The sequence below is a fragment of the Meriones unguiculatus genome, chromosome 10, assembly GCF_030254825.1.
Source record: "Meriones unguiculatus strain TT.TT164.6M chromosome 10, Bangor_MerUng_6.1, whole genome shotgun sequence".
NCBI lineage: Eukaryota > Metazoa > Chordata > Mammalia > Rodentia > Muridae > Meriones > Meriones unguiculatus.
Window position 1 is genome coordinate 35,026,929 of NC_083358.1, and position 26,136 is coordinate 35,053,064.

At 41.7% G+C, this 26,136-nt stretch overlaps 2 protein-coding genes and 1 pseudogene across 3 annotated transcripts in view; 1 reads left to right on the forward strand and 2 right to left on the reverse strand.

Annotated features, from left to right (window-relative positions):
• The window catches only part of Lpcat2 (lysophosphatidylcholine acyltransferase 2), a 60,102-nt gene that overhangs the window by 15,103 nt on the left and 18,863 nt on the right, over positions 1-26,136 (reverse strand). For both annotated transcript variants that reach the window (XM_060392222.1, XM_060392223.1), the window contains exons 8-11: positions 24,346-24,400; positions 17,760-17,842; positions 15,151-15,276; positions 13,211-13,364 (exon numbers count right to left, since the gene is read on the reverse strand). In XM_060392222.1, coding sequence (XP_060248205.1) covers positions 13,211-13,364; positions 15,151-15,276; positions 17,760-17,842; positions 24,346-24,400 — 418 coding nt within the window. The remainder of the gene's footprint in view (positions 1-13,210; positions 13,365-15,150; positions 15,277-17,759; positions 17,843-24,345; positions 24,401-26,136) is intronic.
• On the reverse strand, positions 1,177-4,014 carry Capns2 (calpain small subunit 2). Its single transcript, XM_021631103.2, has one exon. The coding sequence runs from the start codon at positions 2,083-2,085 to the stop codon at positions 1,312-1,314; it is 774 nt and encodes a 257-aa protein (XP_021486778.1). The 5' UTR covers positions 2,086-4,014; the 3' UTR covers positions 1,177-1,311.
• LOC110545182 (ubiquitin-fold modifier-conjugating enzyme 1-like) lies at positions 9,747-10,603 on the forward strand (annotated as a pseudogene).

A 26,136-nucleotide genomic window follows, 5' to 3' on the forward strand; every position in this document is an offset into this window, starting at 1 on the left:
GCCTCTCTGGGGAGTCTACTCTGACATTCACGGGTCCTGGGTTTTGCCTGCTCAGCTGAAACAAATAGCTTGTGCCAAAATAATAAAATCAGGTTACAAGCTACACACCCAAAAGACATGCTTAACTCGGTCATAGGATGGCAGGTTCTCACTATTCCAATTTTCCCCTTTCTTGAATGAAGGCAGCACTGACTCTCTCTTGGCTGTTGCGGCTAAGACAGATTTGAAAAACACGGGGAGACAGGCATAATCTAAAGCACTTAAGACTGTCAGCTTGGCTGCTCATTAGCATGACCCGAGGAGCTTAAGGCAGGGAGAGTTCTGAAGAGCTCATTTCATCTGGAGTAAGAGTCAGTTGCTCATTGCTAAAGGATTCTCCCTGCAATGCTTAATTGCAGCCAGGGCCTCAGACCACTGCGGTAAAAGTCGGCAATATTATTGTCTATGTTGTTTCATATTCCGTGTCACTGATTGCTAAAGACGTGTTTTGTCCTGTTCTTTTTTCTTTTTTAACTTTTCTCCGGGCCTGTTGTTTCCAAACCTAAGCAAAAGAATTTTCCTTACTCTAAGGTAGGGCAAGACAGGACAAGAGCTTGCTAGCACCACTAGCACCACCTGGGTGTGCCTGACTTTGTACGAAGTAAACACCGAGTGATCATCTTGATCCATTTAGGTGGCCAAAGACACTCTGAACAACAGGTATGTCCTTTTATTCCTCAGGGCCCTTGACTCTTTACAAACATACCAAAAGAAAAGTGCTCCATTTGTCTTACTAGAATACAGACAAGGGACTCTAGGCTTTCACATAGGTGCTCTATATCTTTTATAAAACGATAACCCCCACATAAAACTGCTTAATATCACATTTTTGGATCTATTTCTGTACAATAAAGTAAGTTCTCTGGAGAGCGTTCTGTTTCATAGTATGAAGACTAGTTTAACCTTCGTTCTCAGCTTTTCAAATCTACCTCCTGATGCCTTCTTGAGTTATTCCATGATTGTAAGCAATGCAAAGACAACCTTTCAAAGACAACCAAGATCTGTCCAACACATACACACGTCTCTCCACAGAAGGTATAGCGTCTTTCAAAAAAAAAAAAAAAAAAAAAAAAAACTGATACACAAACCGCTCAGAACACTTTTTATCCAAAATCGGTTTTAATTAAGCAGTAAAGTGTAGAATCTGCAGCATTATAAAAGCGCCCACCAGGAAAACTGATGGGTGGGATAGCGCTGTTCCCCCACAGCAAGGCTTTCTGCAGTCCGGTCCTCCAGGGAGGGCCTCTCTCTCTCTACCTCTCCGCATCCACTTCAGGAATACATGGTCAGCTGCAGCCACTCTCGGATGGACACCTTAATCCGGCCATCCGCGTCACGATCCAGAGCCCTGAAGGCGCGAAACATGGCATCCATCCGAACCAGGCAACTGATGAAGTTGTTAAAATCCATAGCGCCATCCTCGTCAGCATACCGTCGGACAATCATTCGGTAGAGTTGCTCATTTAGCTGGAAGCCTGCCGCCTTCAGGGCCCCGTGCAGCTGGGAGCCTTTGAGAGAGCCGGTATGACTAGGGTCGTACTGCTTAAAAACACACTGCCATTTCTTGATGTTGTTCCAGAAGTACTTAAACTCCTCAAAGCCCAGCTTCCCTGTCGTGTCGCTGTCCATGAGAGACACAATGCTCCTGCAGGTCTCAAGGCTGAAGCCCTCTGTCTTCAGATCCTTATGCTTAGAAAGGATTTTGTTGAGAATCTTCATCAGGTCGGTGGCACCCACCTCCATGTCGGGTCCAGCCAGCTGTGCAAATTGTTGCCGAAACCGCCTGACTTCCTCGCTTTCTGAGGCCTCCACAGTGGTAAAATGCAAGTGCTGCGGGGGAGGCGGCTCTGGGGTATACTGAACTGCCGCAGCCTCGCTGATAAAATTGACAATTCCTCCAATGATCCCTCCGATGTGGCCTCCTCCTCCTCTTCGCTGACCTCCCCCTCCTCTTCCTCCTCCTCTTCCTCCTCCTCCAAGAAGGCCTCCAAGAGCCTCCCCAAGACCCCGATCTGCCCCTTCCAGGATCGCCTTTGCAAGAAACATGCTTGCAGGTTAGTGAGCAGGTGTGAACGCTGCTAAAATCCCGGAGAGGGTTTGGAGAGAGCAGCAATAGAGTCCACACAGGTGGTAGAACTGGCTTTTCTGTACCTGCCTAAAACTGTGCCACACCCATGAGGAGATGCTTCACCTCCAACTGAAGTTGCTGCATTCCGTTGGGTCCTAGCACCTGTCATATTTTCACGGGCCTCAATAAAGTTATTTTTCCATGTGGCTAGATATCTCACATTCGAGTACCATTTTAAATGGAAAATATGAAGCTATGTTTCTATGGCATTGCTTCTTGAAATTTATGTCCAAAATAGGATGTAAATTTTTTCTCATGGGAGAAGATGAGCAGCTGAAAATTAACAACCTCTTTACCAAAGACTATTGTAAGGGTAGAATGGAAGAATTCTTGGGCATTTGAAGCAGATATTCCCCTTTCTTCCAGATTCCAGTTCTTAAGAAAAACTTGGAAGAGGATCTTCTTTAGTCAAGGTCTCCAGATCCTACCCTCAGAAGTTCTGATGCTGGAGGTCAGCTAAGGGGTCCATCATTAATACTTTTGGAATTTTTTTTTGAGGTTAAAAATACTATAAATACATATGTCTTTACAGATCCCACAGTGCTATAGTCACAGGCATCTCTGAGCTGCTGATGTGGGTGTTGGAAGAGAATTCATCCTTTGCAAGAACAGAACACACTTGACTGCTGAACCATCTCTCCAGCCTTTGGTATTAATTGTTATTTAAATGTTTGCAGGGATTCATCAGTGAAGCCCTATGGCCTGGGTCTTTCTTGTAAAGAAGTACTGATTTAGCTTCAAACTTACATTTTTGGGGCTAAAGATATGGCTCAGCAGTTAAGAGCACATCTGTTCTTTCAGAGAACTAAGTTTGGCTTCCATCAGTTATATTTGGTGACTCACAATCTCCTTTAACTCCATCTTCAGGGGATCAGATACCTCTTTCTGGCCTCTGTGGGCACTGTAGGCATGTGCACATAAACACAAACACAGACACACAATTACAAATTAAGTAAAATATTATTTAAAAGAGGCTGGTTCATTGGGTCATTAAAAGAAAAAGAAACTGACGTCTTCACAGATTCTCCTGAGTCTTCATGATTCAGTCATGGCAGGCCACATATTTTTTAAAATTTCTCCATTTTGTCTAAGTTATCCAGATGGGTGGAATATGGTTGTTCATAGCACTCCTTGTTATTTCTCTAAAGTTAACAGGTACAGTTCTTCTACCATTCCCATTAATCTGTGGGGCTTCCTCGTCGGTTTTTCTTCAATACTGAATTCTTGAGATTTGATCATAATATTTTTAGCAAGCATTTTCATAAGTCAGTGTGTGACAGGTTGGTCTCAGATCTCTGAGAAATCCTACCTTTGATACACTGCATTCAGAAGTTCTCTATAGGTCTTTGAAAGTTCTGTTGGTGCCTTCGGAGAAAGATGGCTAGGACTCAATGGCTAGATGATTATGTCATTTAAGAACTAGGGAGATAGCTGAGCTAGTAAAGTGTTTGTGGAGTGAACACAGGGACCTCAGTTTGGATCCCTTGAACCCACATAAAAAGCCAAGTGCCAAAGCATATACTGTAACCTAGCTCTGAGGAGGCAGTGACAGTGAAATCCTGGGGCTTCCTGGCCAACCAGCCTGGCCAAATCTGTGAGTTTCAGACTCAGTGGGAATCGCTGCCTCAAAAAAGTAAAGTACAGAGTAACCGAGAGAGATATCAACATCAACCTCTGGCTCTACATGCCTGTGTGTGCACACACACACATACATAAACATATACAGACACACACAGAGACATATACACACACAATTTTCTCACTGAGTACCTGGGGAAAGGTTCTGATTTCAAATCTGAAAAAAAATGATAATAAGATTATCTTTCCTGCCTGCTTCACAATGATTCAATCTAATTTCTTAGGAGTTTGGACATGTGCTAGGTGGCTACGATATAAAGGTAAATAAGACAGGATTCTGCTGCGCTCAAAATCAAGTAGATCATAAGGCCTGACTGTGAGTATAAGCTTGTGTCCATTTGCATATTTCTGTTACTAATACTCAACCATTATAATTTCACAGATCATAGGTTGGTATTACAGTTTCATAAAGACAAAAACATATTCCAGATAAAGAAAACCGCGTAAAAGTTAGCACATACTGAAGACTGTGCAGGAAATGTCTTTCATATTGTACTACCAAGCTAGCAGAGTTGCCAAGGGAGTGATGAATTCTTCTGAGACAAAGGAAAGGAGAGCATAATCTACGGAAGAGACAGAGCATATGCCTGGCTACTGGCGGAGTTGTTCTCCAAGTATACAAGAGGATAGTGTAGTATAGACACAGGAAAACCAAGGGATGCTAGGTACTCAAGGGGTGATAAGAGTGTTCATAAGAGTGAAAATGAAGAGAAAGAAACAAATCAGAACTGGACTGGAAAGGACTTTGGACAGAGTCCATCTGACACACTACTGCCGAATCACCCATAGGTCAGAGTGAAGTCAAGAAGAGAAGAGATGTAAAATTACCATGCAACTGTACGATTCTAGGACAACGAATGTACTAGCTATTTGGGAGAGAATGGTAGCTAGAGACTCTCAACCTCTCCCTCCCTCACCATACAGCCCAAGAAAGCCTTGAAATTTCAAACCTCCTGCTTCAGCCCTGGAATACTGGGATTACAGGTAGAAGCCACCACACCCAACTAACATTATTTATTTACTTACTGGATATGGGAACAGTGTCTCCAACATTCTATCTCTTTTTAGTCATACCCAATAACTAGCCTTATTTCTCATGGACACAATGAAATTACTTCTACGAACACCCAAGGACAAAACGTCATCCATAGCTGTATAGGGGAAAGGACCCAGAAAAGATCACCTTCCTTTTCAGAGACTCATGGAACTCACAGTGTCTCACACAGACTGAAATATATTCACAGAAGCCTGTTAAAGAGACAGAGGCTTTAAAAGGGGGGGGGGGGGGCTTTGCTTTTTATGTTTTATTTTAATTTATTTTTATTTTATTTTATGTGAATGGGTGTTCTATCTGCATGTATGTCTTTGTACCTCATGGCATGCAGAGCCCATGGAGGCCAAAAGAGGATGTCAGCTCTCCTGACCCTGGAGTTCAGTTGTGGGCCACCCTGCAGGTGCTGGGAATAAAACCTGGGTCCCCTGGAAGAGCAACCAGTGCTCTTAACCACTGAGCAATCTTTCTAGATTTTTTTTAATGCTGCAAATTAACCTGATAGCAGCTAGTTTCATATACAATGTACCTCATTTTACATGTTGTTTTGTTACTTTGCTACACTTTAAATTCCTCTCATTTATTTTGTGTAAAGAAGGAGATTATCTGAACAGCAGTTTGTTATAAGTCATCATAGAATAAAATGCTGTTATTAGATGAATGGGTCTGTTCTTCAATGGACCATTTAATGTTCTACGGTTATTTACAAGAACATTTATAACAACCTGAGTTACTATGTGGGAGGAAACATCACTGCAGAAGCCTGAAGGAAAAGGATAGAACAGGTCACACTTAATGGAAAACGTAGTTCCAACCTGGGGAAAAACATTACTGAACTTAAGAGAAAAACAATGATACACAGCACTATTCATAATATTATTTCTAAGAGCCCAAAATGAAAACAACCTGAATATCTTTGGTGGATGGATATTTGATATAAACAAATGCCATTCATAAACAAAATGGAATTAATCACTACATGGATGAATCTCAAACTGTGTTAACTAAAGAAACCAGACAGAAGGAACTAGATGTTGTGACATTCTAGTAATGTGAAATGTCCAGAAAACCCAAATGTATAAAGACAGAAAGCAGATTAGTGGCAGCCTAGGTTCTAGGAAAAAAAGCATGGAACAAAAAATTATAGTTAATGACACATGGAATCACATGGGGTTGATAGAAATGTGCTAAAACTGATTGATGGTGATGGTTGCATAATTTGGTAAATAAATTGAGGGGGAAACTACAGTGAACTGTATTTGTGAAATAATACACTTGTAAAACATGCCCCAAGAGAGTAATTTTTTTTTTAAATCCACAGGAACAGTTTGCAGCAAAAAGAACATGAAACTTCTAGTCTCCATGGTGCAATAAGCCAGCTCTGCAGCCATAGGTGGAACTTCTTCTCTTGGCCCAGCAGCTTAGTACAAAATGAAGAGAGCGGCTACTAATTTGATACCAATGGTCTTGGGTTCTCTACGTGTACTCATCTGGATCTTCATGTGTCAGGTAACCGTGACAGCAGCGGCATTCCTTAGTTCAGTTTTCTTCTGGCACCTACACCTCTTTATGTTGTGTGTGTGTGTGTTTAATTTTCTGTACTTTGAACCTGGTTTTCGTAATGTGAAAGACCTATTACTAACTCTTAACCCTATGTTTATGCATATGTGCTCAGTACATTACTCCTCCAAGTAGGATTTCAAGGTCACAGGGAGGGGCTGAGTCTATAGTAACTAAGAATTCCCAACTTCCATCTAAGGTAAAATCTTTCTGTCAGGTGTGACTTTAGCTCCTGCAACATGATGTGGAATAGACATTTTGAATTTGGCAATAACTTGTTGATCAGAATGTCGTATTAGATGAAATCAAAAGCCTTCCTAGAGTTCATGTAGACAGTATCAAGTTTTCTCTTACGTGGGACCCTCACTCTGTCCAGGGAGGGCATGAAATTGGTCGAACACAATCTTTTCTTTATGAAGCCTGTTTTTGCTTTCCTCTGGTCTCGGGGGAGCCCAGAATTGCTCACTTGCTGCAGTGAGGAAGTGTGGATTGCTGCAGGCCCTCTTCTATTTCCAAAACTAGACCCCCAGGTACCCATGCATAATTCTTATGTCTAGGTACATGTTTGTAGATGAAATGAGAGAGCCAAGTCAGCCTAAGAATTGGAAAGAAATGCTCAGGCATACAGGACTGCCAAACTTTCAAAGACAATTGAGTAGGAAAGTTCAACTATCCCACCCAGAAGTTTTAGCCTTTTTCTTCAAATGATGGCATGTAAATTATGAAGTGAGTTTCATGGAACAAAGACTGAGTAACTGGACTTGAAATCAAGATGGGCTCTTCTCACATGAGCTTTGGAACATTATATTACTTAATCAAAACTGACTTGGAAATTTAAAAGACGGGAATTTCCTATTCTCTCTGCAACCATTTAAGGTGTCTAGCTTTCATCAGGAACGAAACCCTTGAACCACGGCACCATGCCTCTAACAGCAAGGGGCAGGCCAGGATGTTTGCTATTATTGGACTCACACCAAGAACAGGGCAGACGAGAAGAACTCCGGATAAAGAAACACATTCATTCCACAGAATGAAACAATAATAAAAGATCTACGGAACTTTACAATAACCAGGAAGGCTGTGTTGCCAGAGTGCTAAAGGATACACAAACCCTTCCTGTATAATACTTAAACAGAGGGCATTCTGATGCCAGAAGAACTCAGCACTAAACAGCAGAAATGAAAATGACACTTGTCAATTTCTTTTCTTTTAAAGAAGGAAAATAGTAACCATCTAAAAGTTACTAGTCAATGGCCTGTGAATAGTATTGGCTACTTAGATACTGAGCTCATGTCAGACTCTACCCAAGAATTAGAAATCAAGTACTCTCATCCTTTGCTTTGTGTCTGTGACGATGATTGGTATGTTACTACTTCAGACTAGGGGAGGAGGGCAGAGAAGTGGATCAGAGGTGAAGAGCACTGGCGGCTCTTCCAGAAGACCCTGGTTTAATTCCTAGAACCCACAAGGTGGCTCACAGCCATCTGTAACTCTAGCTCCAGGGGATCTGATGACCTCTTCGGGGTGTACCTGTGGTACAAGGACATACATGCAACCAAGACACCCTAAAACATTAAAAAGAGAGAGAGGAAGAAAGAAATTAAACTGTAGGAGGACATTAACAGAGGTGCTTGCAGAGGATGAAATGCAAACTGTTGTTATAGTCTTGGCAAGATGTCGTTGTCTCTGTGGAAATGACTACTCCATAATTGTTCCTTATTTAGGCAGTATTATTTCCTGATCTCATTAAATTCTCTTAAGTTCCTTCAAATGTGCTAGCAAATGCTTAATTTATACCAAATTATTACTATAAAACAGTGAGAGGCCTTTGTTCTAAACCATGCTTCAGACTTATCTGGCCATTTAATTTTCAGCAAACCTTTGATTTGAAGAATTCAGTTAAATACTCGTGAGTATAAACAAGTGGAACACACCTGAAGCCGCTGTACTTCCTTGCTCGCCTATCAAATGTTCCCAGCTCAATCATTTCCCTAGGGTGAGAAAACAGGACTGGCATGCGTGAGTGTGTGCACAAGGTCTGGCAACAATTACATAACTCAGCTTTAAAAAAAAGAAAATGTTCACAGGCACAGACCTGCACCTGTATCAAACACACACATACACGCACAGAGGGGTGGGGTGAGGAGATGGAGATATGGACAGACAGGCAGGCAGGCAGAGTAGTTAATACAGTAGTCTAATTCTCCACACTATTTTCTCTCCCAATGCATGGCAGACAGAAGACCAGCTCACAGTCTGTACTGACAGCCAAGTACAGAGAAGAGCATTTATGGCTGTAAGGATGAGTGAAACCTGTGTTTCTATGGAGCCCTTCCCCAGCTTCGCCATCAGGACAGCTGCACCTGCCCTACTCCTGATTTAATCCGTGGCTCCCTGTATGCACACCATCTGCTAGATGACCCCTGGGTCAGCCTTCCATTTCTTTGTCTCTTCTTTCAAGACATCTGTGTAGGAAAACTCCTCTCCACAGTTTTGAGGGAAATGAAATTTGAAAGTCCTCATCTCATACTATGACTTTGCATGAGCCTGAAGCCATGTATCACTAAGCCATACATATCACTATATAGAGTTCTCCATATCCAAGTTAATCCTGTATATGGCTCAAATTTCGGGACCTGTCATATTTTCTTTTACTTTTAGTATAAAATTGAGATAATAGTATACATATATATATCAACATTTTGAATTTTTTAAAATTAAATTGTATCCTAGACATTTTACTGTTTTATAAATAGATTTTCAAAATGACTAATGCTTAATGAGTTTTTGTGTATAGTTAACTTTATTGTCTGAAAGGAAGCCCTCAGGTAAATATAAGGAGATCAGAAGTCAGTGCCTGTAGCACTAAGAAAGACTGCAAGGAGGGCGGAACTGGTCTACAAAGCAGAAGGAGAAGGGCTAACCAGGAAAGTATTGTGCTACAGTAATAATAATAATGCAGGCATACTGAAGGGTCATGAACAGGCAGTCAAATCAAACTCATACACTGCACAAGGAGCCCAGGAGGAAGATTTCATGTTTGCATTAGTGACACGGTGTATTCCACACTACAAAAGGAAATGGAAGCCAATTCTCATAGGAAAGAAAGAAAGAAAAACAAAAAACAAACACCACCACAAAATCTACTGAACTAGTCCAGAGAGAAATGTGATTGGCAAAAAAGGCTCCAGTTCTCACCAGTATCATTATTTATGCCTCGGGCAAACTGTCTTCTCTCAGTCAGAGTGACTCAATCTGTCTGACTAGTGATTATTTTAATCCCCGCTTTTAGCTCCTTTTCTCACTCCCCAATCTTCCTGTGACACCGAAATGGCACAGCTGTTGGTAGCTGTCACCAGTCAAAAGCCAGAACAGTCCTATAATCTCCAGGTACGGTAGTTTGACACCTAAGTGCAGGGCAATTTCAACAAATTTTACTTAAAGTTGATGAAAAGATCCTGATGATGTCTAAAGAGGTGCTGTAGCTGCCCCCGTCCCTGTGTCACATGCTTCCCCATGTCCTCGTCTCCTTTCCTGTTCGTACGTCACTACTGCCACATCCCTTCCTGTCAGCTAGTGAAGCCTCACTGGAAACCACTTGCACGGTTTTTGAGCCACACTGAAAGTTGCTATAAAAATGTCACAGAACTTTCACTGTGGCTCAAATATCACAGAAGGCCCTGCTCCAAGACGGCAGACAAGGCCACCAGGAAAGTCCTGTCTGAGATCCTGGTGCTGAAGACTAACACTGGACCTCAAGATCGGGAATTGTTGGTGCAGCGACGAAAGGAGAAATACCAGTTCTTTATCCGGTATGTGGAGAACAACAAGAATTCAGATAATGATTGGTTCCTACTGGAGTCCAACAAGGAAGGGTGGTTTGGAAAATGCTGATACATCCATGACTTCCTCAAATATGAGTTTGGCATCAAGTTTGAAATTCCTGTCACATACCCCACTGCTGCTCCAGAAATTGCAGTCCCTGAGCTGGATGGGAAGACAGCAAAATGTACAGGGGTGGCAAAATATTTCAGACTGATCATTTCAAACTTTTGTGAGCCAGGGATGTGCCCAAGTTTGGACTAGCTCATCTCATGGCCTTGGGGCTGAGTCCTTGGCTGGCAGTGGAAGCCCCTCACCTAATTCAGAAGGGTGTGATCCAACACAAAGAAAAATGCAACCAGTGAAGGATGAGGCAGGACAGAGGGGCTTTTGATAGGCCACATTCCTGTTTTCTTGTGAATCCTTCTCCCTACTCATGATTCCTTCACCTGGTCATCCCTGGTTGTTACAAAGTAGCTGTAGCTGGAGGGGAAAATAACAAAACCCATCAAAAGGGTAAGGTACCAAAGTTTCCAAGTCAAGCTGTACTGGAGGTGAAAGACTTGGGCCTTGAAATAGGCAATTTGTATCCCTTCTCCAAATACAGCCCTGGAGGCATCTTGGAGGCAACTTGGGCAACTGACAGCACATAGCTTTTGGAGACAACCTGTCGATAAAAGCTGCTCCCCAAGGTTTAAAAAAAGAGAGAGAAGCTCAGAGCTTGTGAGAGTGGCCAAACAGCGACTGGTCTCACTTGCGGCCCATGCCACAAGGAGGCCATGCCCTACACTGTCTGGGTGGCCAGCAACCAGAAGCTGAATGGCTCAGAGACCCATGGTAAAACCACACTGACAATATTCCGCTACACTCATAGAACGGTGCCTAGCCAATCATCATTAGAGATGCTTCTTCCAGCAGCTAATGAGAGCAGAATCAGAGACCCACAGCCAAACACAGCCAAACATTGGACCAAGCGTAGGGAACCCAGTGGAAAAAGGGAGGAAAAACTGTAGAAGCCAGAGGAGTCCAGGACACCAGGAGAACCTGGCCCACGCAATCAACTTAAGCAGGGCTCACAGGGGTTCACAGAGACTGGAGCTGCAAACAAGGAGCCCGCATGGGCCTGTGCTAGGTCCCCTGAATACATGCCAAAATTGTTTAGCTTGCAGGGAGTGGAAAAAGCATGTCTGTGACTCTTTTGCTTACTCTTAAGACCCCTTTCCTTGTACTGGGTTGCCTCCTCCAGCCTTGACATGAGGGTTTGAGCCTAGTCTTATTGTATGCTGTTATGCCATGTTCAGTTGATATCACCATGAAGCCTGCCTTATTCTAAAGGGAAACATAAGGAGGAGTGGATCTGGGAGAGAGGGGAGTGAGGGAGGGGTGTTGGGAGCAGTGGAAGGATGGGAATCTGTAGTTGGAGATCATGGTTATAAAGCAAAAAACACCTCCATTTTACTGATTTACATATTTGCATCCAAAAATTTTTCTCCCTCACCATAAATCATCATTATGCTTTAAGCACACCATGGCATTAATATGCTATTTCATGTAGGAAGGCATGCTATTTGAATGATGAAGCAAGCCCAGAAGAGATGCACAGGGACTGCATACAGAAAAAGGTTGGTGACCTGTATCATGCTAAAGACTAGTTGATTCTACAAGATCACAGATCAAATCACTAGGAAGATAACCATGCTGGAGGAGTGGGGAACAAGTGGGGAGCAGTAGGGAGAGAGCTAGGGCTCCGGGAAACCTGCTCTGTCTGTCCTCAGTGGAATCTCCTTGAAAAACATCTTTTCTTGGTGGGAATAGGTAACTGAGGATGCTAGAATTAAACAAGGGGAATAAGCCCCCTTTAAGCTCTCTCCCAATTAAACAGACTCTGGGCAAAACACAAATACAAAACCAAACCAAAACAACATCAACCAAAAAAAACCAAACTAACTCTGAAGAAAATGCTAATGGAGGATTGGTGAAGAAAGTTGAAACCCAGAGAACAATCCCTAAGGTGTGAACCATGGAGGCCGGAAGGCAGAAGGGCGTGTTTAAACTGCACCAACTGGACACAAAGCAAATACTCCTCAGCTGAGAAATAGATAAATGGACTAGATCAAATAGTTATTGATACATTCAACACAAGGGCTGAATCTGAAATATATTAATGCTATGTGAAAGAAGCTGGAGTTAGGATTTTAATATTATATGATTCATTCCATTTATATGGCATCTTGAATATGCATAATGAGTGGATGGACAGCAGATTAACGACTAAAGGTGGAAAGGGGCTTAACTACAAATGGATAGCTACAAGAGAATTATTATTTTTATATATTTTTAGACTATATATTTTAAGACTTCTTGTCTCAAATGTAACAGGAAGTTACCGTCTTCTACACATGTGCTAACTCAGAACTATAACCAAAAGAGTTCACATTAACACCTCATACAGTTACATAAATTTTTTTAAAGAAAATTGAAATGTTGGAAATTTTTTTCCTAAAGAAACTTGATTGAGGAGCCTGTTAACTAATTGCACACCCTTACATATTTACAAACAGTGAAGGGTTCAGTTGAACTCTGTCAGGCACTTTAATCTATAAATAAAACCCATTTGGTCTTCATTTACTTTTGGAAGCAGCCCTGAAATGTCCAGAACAGTATGCCACCATCCATGTCACCAATGTTCAAATTCTTCGTTAGTTTAACGATTTTTCCCAATTACATAAACGTTTCCAGTTCTATACTGCAGATGTGTCAGTTTTAGCTTCTGGATAGATATTTAAATTAATATACAAGATTTAATGTTGTATGTATTAATAACTACATTTATTATTCATGCTAAGAAAAATAAAATCACGACATAAAACTACACTGGCTCTTCTCACATTGGCTTGTTAAGTCTGTCAATGTCTGCCTTGCGGGCTGCAGGGACAGGCTGAGTAAAACGTTAGAGATAAGTTTCAACATACCCTGTCAAAGAGTGCAAAGAGTTGTCTTAAGACATCTGAAACAGGTAACTTTAAATATTCTGCAAACTCTTCAATTCCAATTCTGCCTCCTTTTGAGGAACTGGCAATAGATGCAAATTCGTCCAACTGCTTACGAATGCTGTCCCAGTCCAACCTAAATGAAGAATTGTAAGTACAAGTTATTAGTTCTTTCAAGTCATGAGGATATTTTATGAGTGTTATTTTATCAATCTGTCTAAGGGAAAATATTTTATGTTAAATTTAAAATAGAAGTGAAAATAAGTATTTGAAAGAATGCATCAAACTTGTATGTGAGCATTTAATTTTTAAAAGTATTTTTAAATTTTTTAAAAGTGACAAAAAAAACCCCAAATATTGGAAGGAAAGAAAAGTAAATAAGAGCTGTGTGGTGGAACAAGAAGTGATCCATGAATTTTAACATAACCTTATTGGAAAGTCAACTGTTGCTTATTGAGTTGTTATGAAAGAAACTGTATTTATTTCTTTCAAAAGCTTTCAGGCGATAACTCAAAGTTCACAAAACAGTATAATAGGGTGATTCACTAGACCATACATAATTCCTCTGATAAGAGTTATCAAAAGTCAGAATAATAGAATACTGGAAAGTGCACTCTGCTCCTATCAATAGCCTCTTGTCTTTGAAGAATTAAATACGTGTGTGATCTAACACACACTTCTACCAGCAATTTTAATGACTCTCTACGTCACTTTTCAAATGTATGGAATACTGTGGATGCAGTGCGAAAACAACAGCAAAATTTTATTGTCATCTAGAAGACTGAAATAATATTTTCTACATAATTTATCAAAACGTATTTTCACATCAGGCTTTGAAAGAATAACTAGTTTTACAGTAACTGCCTAGAGAGGATGCCAACACATATTAAGCCAATAAATTCTGAAAATTTTTAGAAAGAATAAGAACAGAATTAAGTCTAATTGAAGAGGAATGTGAAGGTCATACCTTTTATACCAAATAGGCAAGTGAATTATCAAATGATTCAAATTAGATAAAAATTGCACAAGGGAGGCAGTTTTTGCTTTAACAACAACAACAAGACAACAAATAGGCAACTCAAACTAACAAAAACAAAAACAGTATGTGAAGGCGGAAAGGCTGCTGCCAACATGGCTCATCAGGAAAAGGTGCCTCCCATCAAGCCTGCTGACCTGAATTCAATCTCTGCATGGTGAAAATCATGGTGGAAAGAGACCACTGACTCCTGCAAGTAGTCTTCTGACTTCCATGCATGTGTTGTGGCATGAATGCATGTGGAGACGTGTTCAGGTGTATGCACATGCACACACAGAAACACACCATTTAAAAGGCAGATGTAGGGTAAGTATTTAACGATCAGTGACAGTTAGACTTCTCACTATTTCAGTTTTTCACACGTGAGGTTCTGACCAGCACATGCCAGTCTCATCCACGGTGCCTACCGTCTTACAAACAGGCGACAGCACTCACTACCTGCTCCCGGGAGTATTTCTGAGCAACAGGTGATCTGCATGAATACACCTTGATAACTCTTGCTTCTTAGTGTGACTAAGTCATACAGACATCACTGTGTTAGCTCCTGATAAAACAAAACCAGACTTAAAAAAATAGAAGACAGCTCAGCACAGTGGCCCATAGGCCTGGAATCCTACTTCTGGGGAGGCAGAGGCAGATGGATCTCTGCAAGTTTGAGGCCAGCCTGGTCTACAAAGCGAGTCCAGGACAGCCAAGACTACACAGAGAAACCCTGTCTCAAAAAACAGAACAAAACAAACAAAATTGAAAATAAATTCACCATTCTGGCTTTCGTGCTAAACACCACGCAAAACTAGAGCTGAACAGTAATAAAATAAGAGAAGGCAGAGATAGGATTTCACTTTTGAACATGTAGGAGGCTCTATCGATCTTAAAATGGACTTACTTGAGTTTCCGGCTAATCTTAGTAAATTCTACCAGCCCAGCCTCCATAGGCAGCGTTAGCTGTCCCGCTGAGATCATCAGCCTGCAGTCTTCGTAGGTATGGTCCGTTACTGGTATTCCCAAAGCTCTAAAGGCAAGAAGAAGAAACTGTTTAATGGCACACTCATGACTGTTCACCAGCCCTGAGCTGGTGAGTAGCCAACCGTCACTGGAAAGACATAAATGACTCCCCAGACTATTTATTCTTCTTTCATTCCACTCTATTTCCCAGTTTCACTCACTTAAACTCTTTCTACCTGTAGGCATCTGTAGAGCTGAAAATTGGCATTTTGTGTTCTAACTGGAAAAACAATAGTTTGTTGTTGGTATTATATATCATACAGCATAACAGTGGTGTGGGCTCTGGTGATGGGAAACACGGGTTTGAGTCTCACCGTGTCACCATCTCATGACGTGGAGGGAGGGAATCCCTAGTAACTGGTGCCCATTGCCTTCCTCACCTCTGGGCTGCTGTGCATCAATGGCGGATTGATGTGACTACGCACCACTTGGTGGGAAGGCCATCCGCTGTGCTCCTCATCCTCACCCTCCACCTCCTGAGAGCTCAGCTGAGCCGGCACATTTTCAGGAGGCTTTATCATTGACGTTCCCATTTTATTATAATAAAAACCACATGAAAGACAGAGCAATAATTTTAATTCCCATTTTATATGTTAGGTAAAGGAGCTCAGGGGTGGGTGACTTGTTCTCTTACTCTTTATGTGAGGCCATTTTTTGTTCCACTCACAATGTAGGAAAAGAGCTGATTTTGAACAAATTCCTTCTTTGTTTTTAGGTATGCTTTGGAAAGCCAAGATATGATACAAACCTTTTCCCATCCTAATATTTATTTCCTCATTTCTAAACATAGACTGTTTAGAATTTGCTTTTAACATTGTGAAAAAAAAAACTATAAAAACAAATTTTGCAGCTGGTTTAGAAACTAAATAAAATAAGCACACCTAAGTATAGTCCATAGCAATTTATTTCAATAAACATGTATCCTATTTTGAAAGTAAATTTATTCTGCTGTGGAGTAAGACCTGTGTACGTGTGGAGGATTCAAAATCTGGCCTTGGTTAGGGTTCCTATTGCTGTGATAAAACATCACGACGAAAAGCCAGGGAAGAAAGGGTGTATTTTTTTATGCTTCCAGGTAATGGTGCATCACTGAGGGAAGTCAAGCAGGACAGGAACCTGGAGGCAAGAGCTGATGCAGACACCATGGGGGACTGCTGCTAACTGGCCTGCTCGCTCCTCAAGGCTTGCTCAACCTGTCTTCTTACAGCTCCCAGGACCACCAGCCTGGAGGTACCACCACCCACAGTGAGCTGGACCCTCCCGCATCAATCAGTAATTAAGAAAATTCCCACCTAACTGAGGCGAGCTGAGGGTGGGAGACACAGTCTTCCTCAGGGAAGAGCACACCAACTGGTTAGCCAATACCAGTGGTCAGTGCTGAAAACATACACACAAGTAACATTCAGACTAGTGTTTATATGTATGTAGTTAGGAACACACCACACACACACACACACACACACACACTCTCTCTCTCTCTCTCTCCTAACAATAACTAATGAAAAATGAGGCCATGCATTTAAAAGCAAGAAAGAAGGTTATATAGGAGGACTTGGGAGGGTAGAAAGGTAAATTATGTCTATTATATGTAAAATATGTATATTATAATTTGAAAAAATAAAACAATTTGGAAAATCCTCCCGCCAAAAAGGAATGATGAAAAACATACTACAGACGTGGTTACAGGCAAATCTCATGACAGCATTTTCTCAACTGAGTGTCCCTCTTCACAAATGACTCTAGCTTGTGTCAAGTTAGCATAAAACTAGCCAGGGCAAAGTCAAATTCATTTTCTGTTGAATTTTTATTAAGGTGGGGGGAGGTCAGGGAGTCTGTGTATCTACTAGTCCCAAACCTCCAAGCAGGGCTAGCAGAAGCATGTGGCACCTGGAGGGCCCTGAGGCTGCCTCGGTGGTGGTAAAGAAAAACACATTCTTTTCTTACGAGTTGGGCAATTTATCTAATCAAAACACTGGCCAGTAAAAACTCGCTGAAGTGCAGGAAATATTTACGGCAAGTTGGACAGTTTCTAAATGCTATTATAGCCATCCTCTCATGGGGATAACTGCTTTCCTTTTCTACATGCAAGCCTCTTCCTTTTTGATGCTATGTTATATTATTTGATGCTTCCTATTTGATGCTATATTAATGCCTCTGACGTACCCGGCCTTGGGCAGTGCAGGAGATGGAAAACCAGCCTCAGAAAGAGTGCTTGAAAGCACCCAGGGCTCTGCAGTGACAGGCCAGCACCCGTGGAAGACACTAGCTGGCTTTTCTACCTGAGACACACTTCTATCAATTGAGGAGGCACCTGAGAAGCCCTTGTATATTATTTCACTGAGGGTGAACCTTAGCGCATCATTTTACTTACCAAATGAGTGGGCGAATGAGAACCACAGAGGGGAGGGGGAGAGCTGTACACGGCATTAAGTGACATCTGCCAATAACTTTCAAATTATTGATCGGTTAGAATCTCCAGGGCATACTTACTCTGCCATTAAATTCCGAATTCTACTGGCAAAAAGAACAGGATCGTTCTTTTCTTCATCACTTGGCGCTTGAACAGGCATAAACTGAAAGACAAACATATCTCTCCACAGCAATCCTTAGTCCCAGGCACGACAGATTAGATAGCCAAACAACACACCGTAATCCTGGTCTCCCTAGAGCACACGTTCCATGTCATGGAAGGGACGCTGGACATGGATTTGGTACACGGGACCCTGGCTGTTAACTCTGCTAAACTGCCTCCCCACCTCTGCAAAGAAGGCCACGGTCACCTACCAGCCTTGCTGTCCTACTGAAGAAAACTGATGCCTAGAATCGTGGAATTTGCGGCGTAGCAGTGCCTAACATCCCCTGCTCAGAGCTGGATTTTCTTCATTCCTATCTTATATGAAAATGGCCTCCCTCCCCCTTTTTTGTAATAAAAAAAAAGTCTTTTATAATATTATCTATTCTGCCCATTTCAATGTCAACTTACTTCAGTTATTTGATTAAAAACTATGGTTTGTCTTCTTTCCTACTTAAAAACACTAAATTTAAGAACTGGCTTTCTAGCTTTTGGTCAGTTGCTTTTTTTTTTCTTTTTTTCTTTATAATTTTTAACTTCACTTTATTCTCCACCTGACACTGACCCCTGACTTGTTCTGCCCTTGCTTTCTTTCTTTTTCCTTCTTTCTCTTTTATTCTTCTCCCATTATTACATCCTGACCACAGTTTTCCCTTCTTTTGTTTCCCCTCAGCCTCTCCTCCACCTCTCCCCCAGATCCAACACCCTCTGCCTCCCCTCAGCAAAGAGAAGGCCTCCCAGGGATCTCAAACAGACATGGCATACCAAGCTACAAAATGACCAGGCCCATAACGTCACATCAAGGCTCGAAGAGGCAACCCAGTAGGAGGGAAAGTGTCCCACAAGTAAGACAAAGAGTCAGGGACAGCCCCCACTCCTGTCCTGGTTTCGGTTGTTGTTGCTTTGTTTTGTTTTCATTTTCCTGTGTGTCTATGGTGGCGTGTGCATAACTGTGTATGTGCTTGTATGCGCACACGTGTGTGGAGGCCAGAGGTGAACCCAGAGCTCTCTGGCTGTCTAGACTGGCTAAAGAGCTCCTCAGGTGTCTGCTTATCTCTGTTTCCCCTCACCAGTGCTAGGGTTCTGAGGTGCTTATGTCATGTAGCCATCACTTTTCCCATTCTCCTCTCCCACTTATAAGTATTTTTTTCTAAACCACGAAGGTTTAATTACATATTGAATATAATCTTTCAGCACTTATAATATTTCAGACAAGATTATTAGGACCCCCTCTTCTCTGAAGAAAATCCATACCTTAATAAGATAGAATACTACATCACTGTAATCCTGTAGGTTAAGTACAATTATACATGGGGTTTAAAAATCTTAGCCCAACTACCCCAATGAACAATTTTGACTATAATCTCTAAGGTCTTTTCTAATCAGAAGTCTCTGCTGAGCATCTAATTCTTCAAGGTGGAAAAACCAACCAGGCCACCAGAGGTCTCCATATCTCTTACTATACCCAGAACAACAAACTGCAAGTCAAAGTTACTGAAAAGCCCCTCTGTCCTAACCGAGTAAAATTTATTATGCTTGCATGGTATGCAATTCAAAGAAGAAAATGGGTCTTAAAACACCAACGTTCATTAAATCTTTAGCAAAACGTTATAAGAAAGTTTTAGATTGCCAACAGGTCTTCAGTGGTAGCCAGCAACAGTTTAGTCTGAACTCCAGGAAAAAGGCAGGCCGTGAGAATACATCCCCAAGTCCACTGCGCTACAGCTCCCCTCCTCTCCGTTTAGAGTCTCCAGTTTTCAACATGCCTGACTTTGTCTCCTAGCCTGTCCATTAAAAGGTTTGCTGTCCTGTTTCCCAGCTTCATACTTTGTTTTCTTTTTATGCTCCCCACCTCTTTCCGAGCCTTAAACTGTACACAAGATCCAGGAAAAACTCCTCAGTGCATGCGGCACATCTATCCCACAGCCAGGCCCAGGCCTCCCACTGACACTGAACACCAGTAAAACTAGTTTGTTCATTGTTTCGTAACTACATCAGGCACCTCTCCTCCCCAGTCACTAGTGAGTAAGAAGGGGAAGACTGCTAAATGATGATACTGCCATTGTCTTTCTTTTCTTTTTGTCTTAGAAAACAAAAGCATTGCTACGTCAGCTCTAACAAACAGGAGACTGGTTCTTAGGATTCCTTTTCTGAATCTTCAGAGAGAAAAATGCAAAAACAAACAAACAAAAAACTCTTAACAACATCAGCTGGTGCTTTCTTCCCAATGGAAGAAAACCGCCAGATGAGGTGGGAAATAAAGTGGAAGAGCCTTAATGAAGGCTTGCCACATAAGTAGCCTTATTAAATTTTTACAACCCTGCAAAAAGGTGTTATTATCCTTATTCTCCAGTGATAACATAGATTTAGAGAAGCTGAAGTAATCTCCACACAGATAAGCAGGTGGTAATTGGGAAAATCTGATACTTTGTATAACACTCATGTCTACCAATAATTTACAAACTTCTGAATTCTGTCAAGTTCCAGAACAAAGTTGCTTTGTTAGGACACACATGTGGGTGATGTGTATTTAAGGGAAGTTGTGAAATTGGGGTTTTTCTGAAAACACCTGTTTTAAAATTACAAGTAGTTTCAAGGTCTTTGGATATTTAAATGAATTATACAAACATTCAGGCACATACAGCATAACACTGTGCTCAGCAATGGACAAAGTATATAACTATAATCCTGTAAGGTCACAATGAAGCTGTTTATACATGTTTTTGTATGTATAAGTATTTACCATTGTATCATAACTACCCACAGTATTTAAACTAGTAAGATGCTGAACATGTTTGCAGTGGAGAAGCAACAGGCTCTACTACACAGCCTAGAGACCCTCTGTGTGGGGATCCTCTTCAGGCTAGATTTGTACAAGTAGAGTCTATAATGTTTACATAAGATGCATTTCTGTGGACATACTGGGTATTAAAACTAACACCATATTCTTGGGCAGTAAGTCTTGGCTTAGATTTACTCAGCATTGAAGATATTTTTTTAAGATTTATTTATTACTTATACAACATTCTGCCTGCACACCAGATCTTTCTATAGATGGTTATGAGCCACCATGTAGTTGCTAGGAATTGAACTCAGGACCTCTGGAAGAACAGTGAGCGTTCTTAACCTCTGGAGCCATCACTCCAGCCCTGAAGATATTCTAATAGCATGTTTACAATAATAACAAAAGTTTCCATGAATTTTAAAACAAAACAAAACAAAAAACAGAGAAATGAGAATTGCTTCTGAACTACCCAGACACCTGCAATTCCAGGGACAAAATGACCCAAAACCACGAACCAAGCTTTGTGTGGGGCAGTTCAGAGAAGTCATAGAGGAGTAAGACACAGAATAAGGCAAGGCCTGGATTATTAGAGTCTGTGCTAGGGTGTGGCCATACTGCCTGATAGGCTGTTGGGATGCATTTCTGAGTTATATTCAAACAGCAGCGCTGTACTAAAATATTTAAATGTCATAAAGCCATTGGACCCAGGCATGGTGGCATACATCTTTGATCTTAGCTACTCTGACACTGAGGCAGGAGAGCTGGAAGTCTGAGGCCAATCTTGTCAGCTTAGCAATATTCTTTCTTAAAATAGGGTAAAAAGTGGTGGGGATATATGTAATTCAGAGGTAGAACCCTTGCCTTGAATACGTGAAACCCTGGGTAAAATTCCCAGTACCATAAAATAAAACAAAATGAGTAAAGCAGTCAGGAGCTCCATGTGTGAAAGAACTACAAATCCAAAATAAATATAACAAAACCAAGAATACTAAACTTAAAACACCATAAATTCCAGTTCTGCACCACGATCCAAATATATCAGTTTAATTCCCTACTGCCCCAACCATTTCCAAGAGGCTGAAAGTCACACTGTTTGTGAGGTCGTGGAACAAAGAATACACTCTTTCCTTTGCCAGATGGAGAATGAAGAGACCGTGGTTCCTTTTCTTTCTTTCTTTCTTTCTTTCTTTCTTTCTTTCTTTCTTTCTTTCTTTCTTTCTTTCTCTCTTTCTTTCTGTCCTCCCCTCCCTTTTTTTTTAAATAAAGAGATCTGTGACATGGAAAGGAAATGTGACAACAGCAGCCAGAGGACAATACGAGGAACTTACGTACTCCTGTTGTAATGCAGTTTTGCCTCTGACACATACGCTAGACAGGAAAGTGCGGATCTGTGTGTTCTTCCATAACTGGAGCTAGCTCTTATTTTGGCTTGAGAGGGGTGAGTTTAGCGGATAGAGTACTGATGGTGTGTGTGGTGTGGTGTGGTGTGGTGTGTGTGTGTTTGTGTGTGTGAGAGAAAGAGAGAGAAACAGCTTCCAAATCTGCAAAGGCGATAACAAGGTTGTTTTAAGTATTGGGTTCTTGGTCTTTTTTAGAAAAAGAAAGCAGAGCTAGACCACACAGCAGTTGTTAAAGAAGGACAGAGCAATGTTCAGGGCACTTAGGGACAGCAGTGTGAATTTTCCCAAAATGTCCTCTATGGAAAGAGTTTTGTGGTCTACCAGTTCACCGTATTTGCCTTGGTGCTTGCTGAACTTTGTAGGACACAGATTAGACCTTTGCCCACTGCAGAAACAACTAGATTATGCCAAGAGTAAGTGTTCTGCTACATTTTACAACCCTGCTGATGGATGCTAAGCTGTTTTTTTTTTAAGTGGTAGATATACAATGAGATAATAAAAAGATATCTTCAAAGTAGGCAGATGTAGTAAGAGTTTTGGTTTCTTAAAAACCCAGCTGTTATGAGAATATGTTCTTGTTTTAATCTCAGGTGTGGAATATAGGTCTGCTTCAGTTTGTCCACAGATGCTAACTATGATTGTCTTGGGCACTAGCAGGGGAGTGATCTTTGCCAGCTGCAGACAGTTTAATTCTGGGGACTCAGGAGAGGGAATAAATGGCAGAACCCAGGGGCCCTGAGGAAGAAGGCAGCAGCTGCTCCCGGCTGCTGCTCCTGGTTGCTGTTGTTGCAGTTTGACAATAAGAAGACGTTGGAGATACCCTGGAAGATTGAACTGGCCCCAAGGACCCTAAGGACCCTAATCAGCATGAAATAGTTTAAAGAGACCTATGCCTCCTTTCCCCTCTAACATCCTTTCTCACCTACTTAGTGCTGGGGGTTTGAAAGAGACCATTGTGGAGAAGGGTGGTAGATATAAGAACGCTAATAATTGAGATTTTAAAATATGCCAACAAGCAGACAGCATACAGAGCTCCAAATAATTCACTAAAATTTACACTCATTTTGAAGTCTTAATTTACCCCTGTATATCACTTGATATTGCTAGTTACCTATATATAAATGGTTAAACAAGTCATCCAGCAAGGTAAAATGGTATTTTAAATGCCATAGTCCTGCCACTTAGAACACAAGCCTCCACTCAGAATTCTGCAATACACATAAAAGTTTAAGATTTTCTTTTTCTTTTTACTTTTTTTTTTCCAGGTTTTCAAGACAGGGTTTCTCTGTGTAGCCTTGGCTGCCCTTGACTCACTCTGTAGACCATGCTGGCCTCACAGCAATCAGCCTGCCTCTGCCTCCCTGAGTGCTGGGATTACAGGCATGTGCCACCGCACCTGGCTCTTTCTTTCTTCATTTTTTAAAAAACTTACTTATTTTTATTTTTGTGCATGAGTGATTTGCCTGCATGTATGCTGTTTCTACATGTGCAGTTCTTGAAGAGGTCAGAAGAGGGCATTGGATCCCCTGGAACTGGAGGTATAGACAGCTGGGAGCTACCATGTGGGTGCTGGGAATCATACCCCAACCTTCTGGAAGAAGAGCCAGTGCTCTTAACCTCTGTGCCATCTTGCCAGCCCCAGTTTCCATTGCCTAACCCACAGATGCAATCTGGAACATGCAAGCTAGAGTCTTAAGACGCCAGTGCAGTACTTTTCACACTTTAGCAATGAGTAATGATCTCTGGAACCAATTCTTAGGGTCTTAAATTTTTGCTTCAAGCTTTGAAAATGTTCTAATCATTTATTCACTCTCAATCTGTCCCTGAAGCTCAAAGACAGTCCTGTGAACAATGACATGAGCCACACAAAACTTCCTGCGGGTTCCCAGGTACAAAAGCACACTGTAAGTGAGAGCATCTGAAGTTTGTATCTAAAGTTGGTGTCCACTTCTCAAGTATGGCCTCTGCTTTCATAGAGCTAGTCCTCAGGGAAGCTGGCTCCACTACCTAGCACTGCTCCTTTTGTCGGCGTGGGACACTGAAGCAGGCACGGGTTAGCACTCAATTGTAGGGAGGTAGGAAGAGGGGAGGCAAATTTCACCTGCCAGAGTGAATAGCAGGTTGGAGGCTCTCGGGAATTACATGTTTTTTCTGGCTTGATTCCAAGAGCTAACTCTGACAGCAGGGACTTAGAAACACAGTCTATAAGACCGGGGAATAATTTTAAAGAGGCTGGACTGCGGCCTCTAAGCTGGGATTCAAAGTCGGAACACAAGCTGCGTGTTAAGTCCCCACGGCGGCTGTGTTTGCATGACTCACCTCAACTTCCACCTTTGTGAAGAGCTGACAGAAAGTGAGCACACACAGCTGGATGCTGAAAGAGAAGAAAAAGCTATTCTCACACAGCAGTAACCGTAGTCTGTTCTTTACACACAGGGCCCCGCCACAGCATACTCACGTGAATACTTTGCATTTAAATATGCTACACTTGAATCATGACAGCTCTTTGGGTTAGACAACTACTCTTGTTATTGGAAAACTAAATCACCAAATGCAATTACTACACAGACTTAGTAAATGTAAGCTAGAGCTCAAATAGACCAAACCTCAAATCTACAGTTTCTCTGATAGTACACATTCAAAGGCGTAAGTCTCTAGAGAAAGCACCCAAAGTCCACTTTAAGATACATAAATATGCATGGGGAGACAGGGCTCAGCGGTTAAGAGCACTGGTTGCTCTTCCAGAGAACCGGGGTTCAGTTCTCAGCATCCATATCACAGCTTGGTGATATGTCACAGAGTTCGTAACTCCAATTCAAGGGAGTCTGAGGTCCGCTTCTGGCCTCCCTGGGCATTAGGCCCTACATACATACATGTGGGCAAAACACCCATATACATATACATAAAATAAAAATAAATAAACCCAAATCGAATGTTTAAACGTACAAAAATGTGTTTACAAGAAAACTAAGCACTATGTCCAAATTCTTCAGGTAATAACTTTTAAAAAGTCAGCGAGATTTTTTTTTTCCCTTAAAATTACTAATTTTATCTAAGTCGTCTTAGTAACAAGCTTGGAGCTATGGACAGACATCTTGAAGACTTGCAAATTTCACTGTAAATCTCGACAAAGGGCAGTTTGGGGGACAAATGCCCTGCCTTATAGCTTTCCAGGATGTATTTAGACTCTGAGCCAGATTTCTGTAGGATTTTCAGTTTAGCTTCTCCAGACAATTGACCCAGAAAGCAGGCAGAGTGGATTAGACCATGTTTAAGAAGGCAACCAGCCAAGCTTTCTTGTGTGTGTGTGTGTGCGTGCTATTAAGAAATTAAAGAATGATTTATCTGTAAAAAAAATTATCTGAAGACACTTACTTAAATAAGTTAGAAATTTCAACAAGGAGTACTGGCTACAGATGAGTGGGGGTTGGGAGGAGGTGCTCGGTACCTTCTGCTGTGTACCCACTGGCGAGTCCACCAGGCCGCAGTGGACAGTTATACAGGTCACACAGATGACTCTGGTTAAGCCCAGTGAGTCACAAGACAAACAAAGGACAGGAATGTGGGAAAGGGGGCTTGTCGGGAGGAGTGGGAAGGAGAGAGCAGGATGAGGAGCAAAACACTCAGAATGCATCCTATGTGAAATAGCCAAAGAACAAATTGAGTAAACTTTATATTTTTCAAAAAAGGAATTTAAGAGTTAGATTTGGCATTTGCAAATTATGACGGGCAAATATGATTGTTTCTAAGCCCTCCATCTGAAAGAGGGTGGACTTTTTACCACACATAAGCTCTAGGCCATGTCAAACCACCTTAAGCACCGTCAAGTGAAATGTCTTCTCTTAAAAGTTTTCCCATTACTATGCTATGTGTTTGGGTGTTTTGACTGCATGCATGTGTGTGCTATATGTGTGTGCAGTACCCACAGAGACCAGAAAGAGTCATCAAATGCCCTGAAATTGGAGGTGCGGCTGATTGTGAGCTGCCATGTATGGGTGCTGGAAATTATGCTTGGGTCCTCTGCAAGAGCAGCCAGTGCTCTTAACCACTGAGCGATCTCTCCAGCCCAAGTGAACTGGTTTCAACCACTTACAAAGGGCCTTGGGATCA

Bases quoted from the DNA above. Each gene is read 5' to 3' on its own strand.
- Capns2 (XM_021631103.2), bottom strand. From the start codon at position 2,085: ATGTTTCTTGCAAAGGCGATCCTGGAAGGGGCAGATCGGGGTCTTGGG.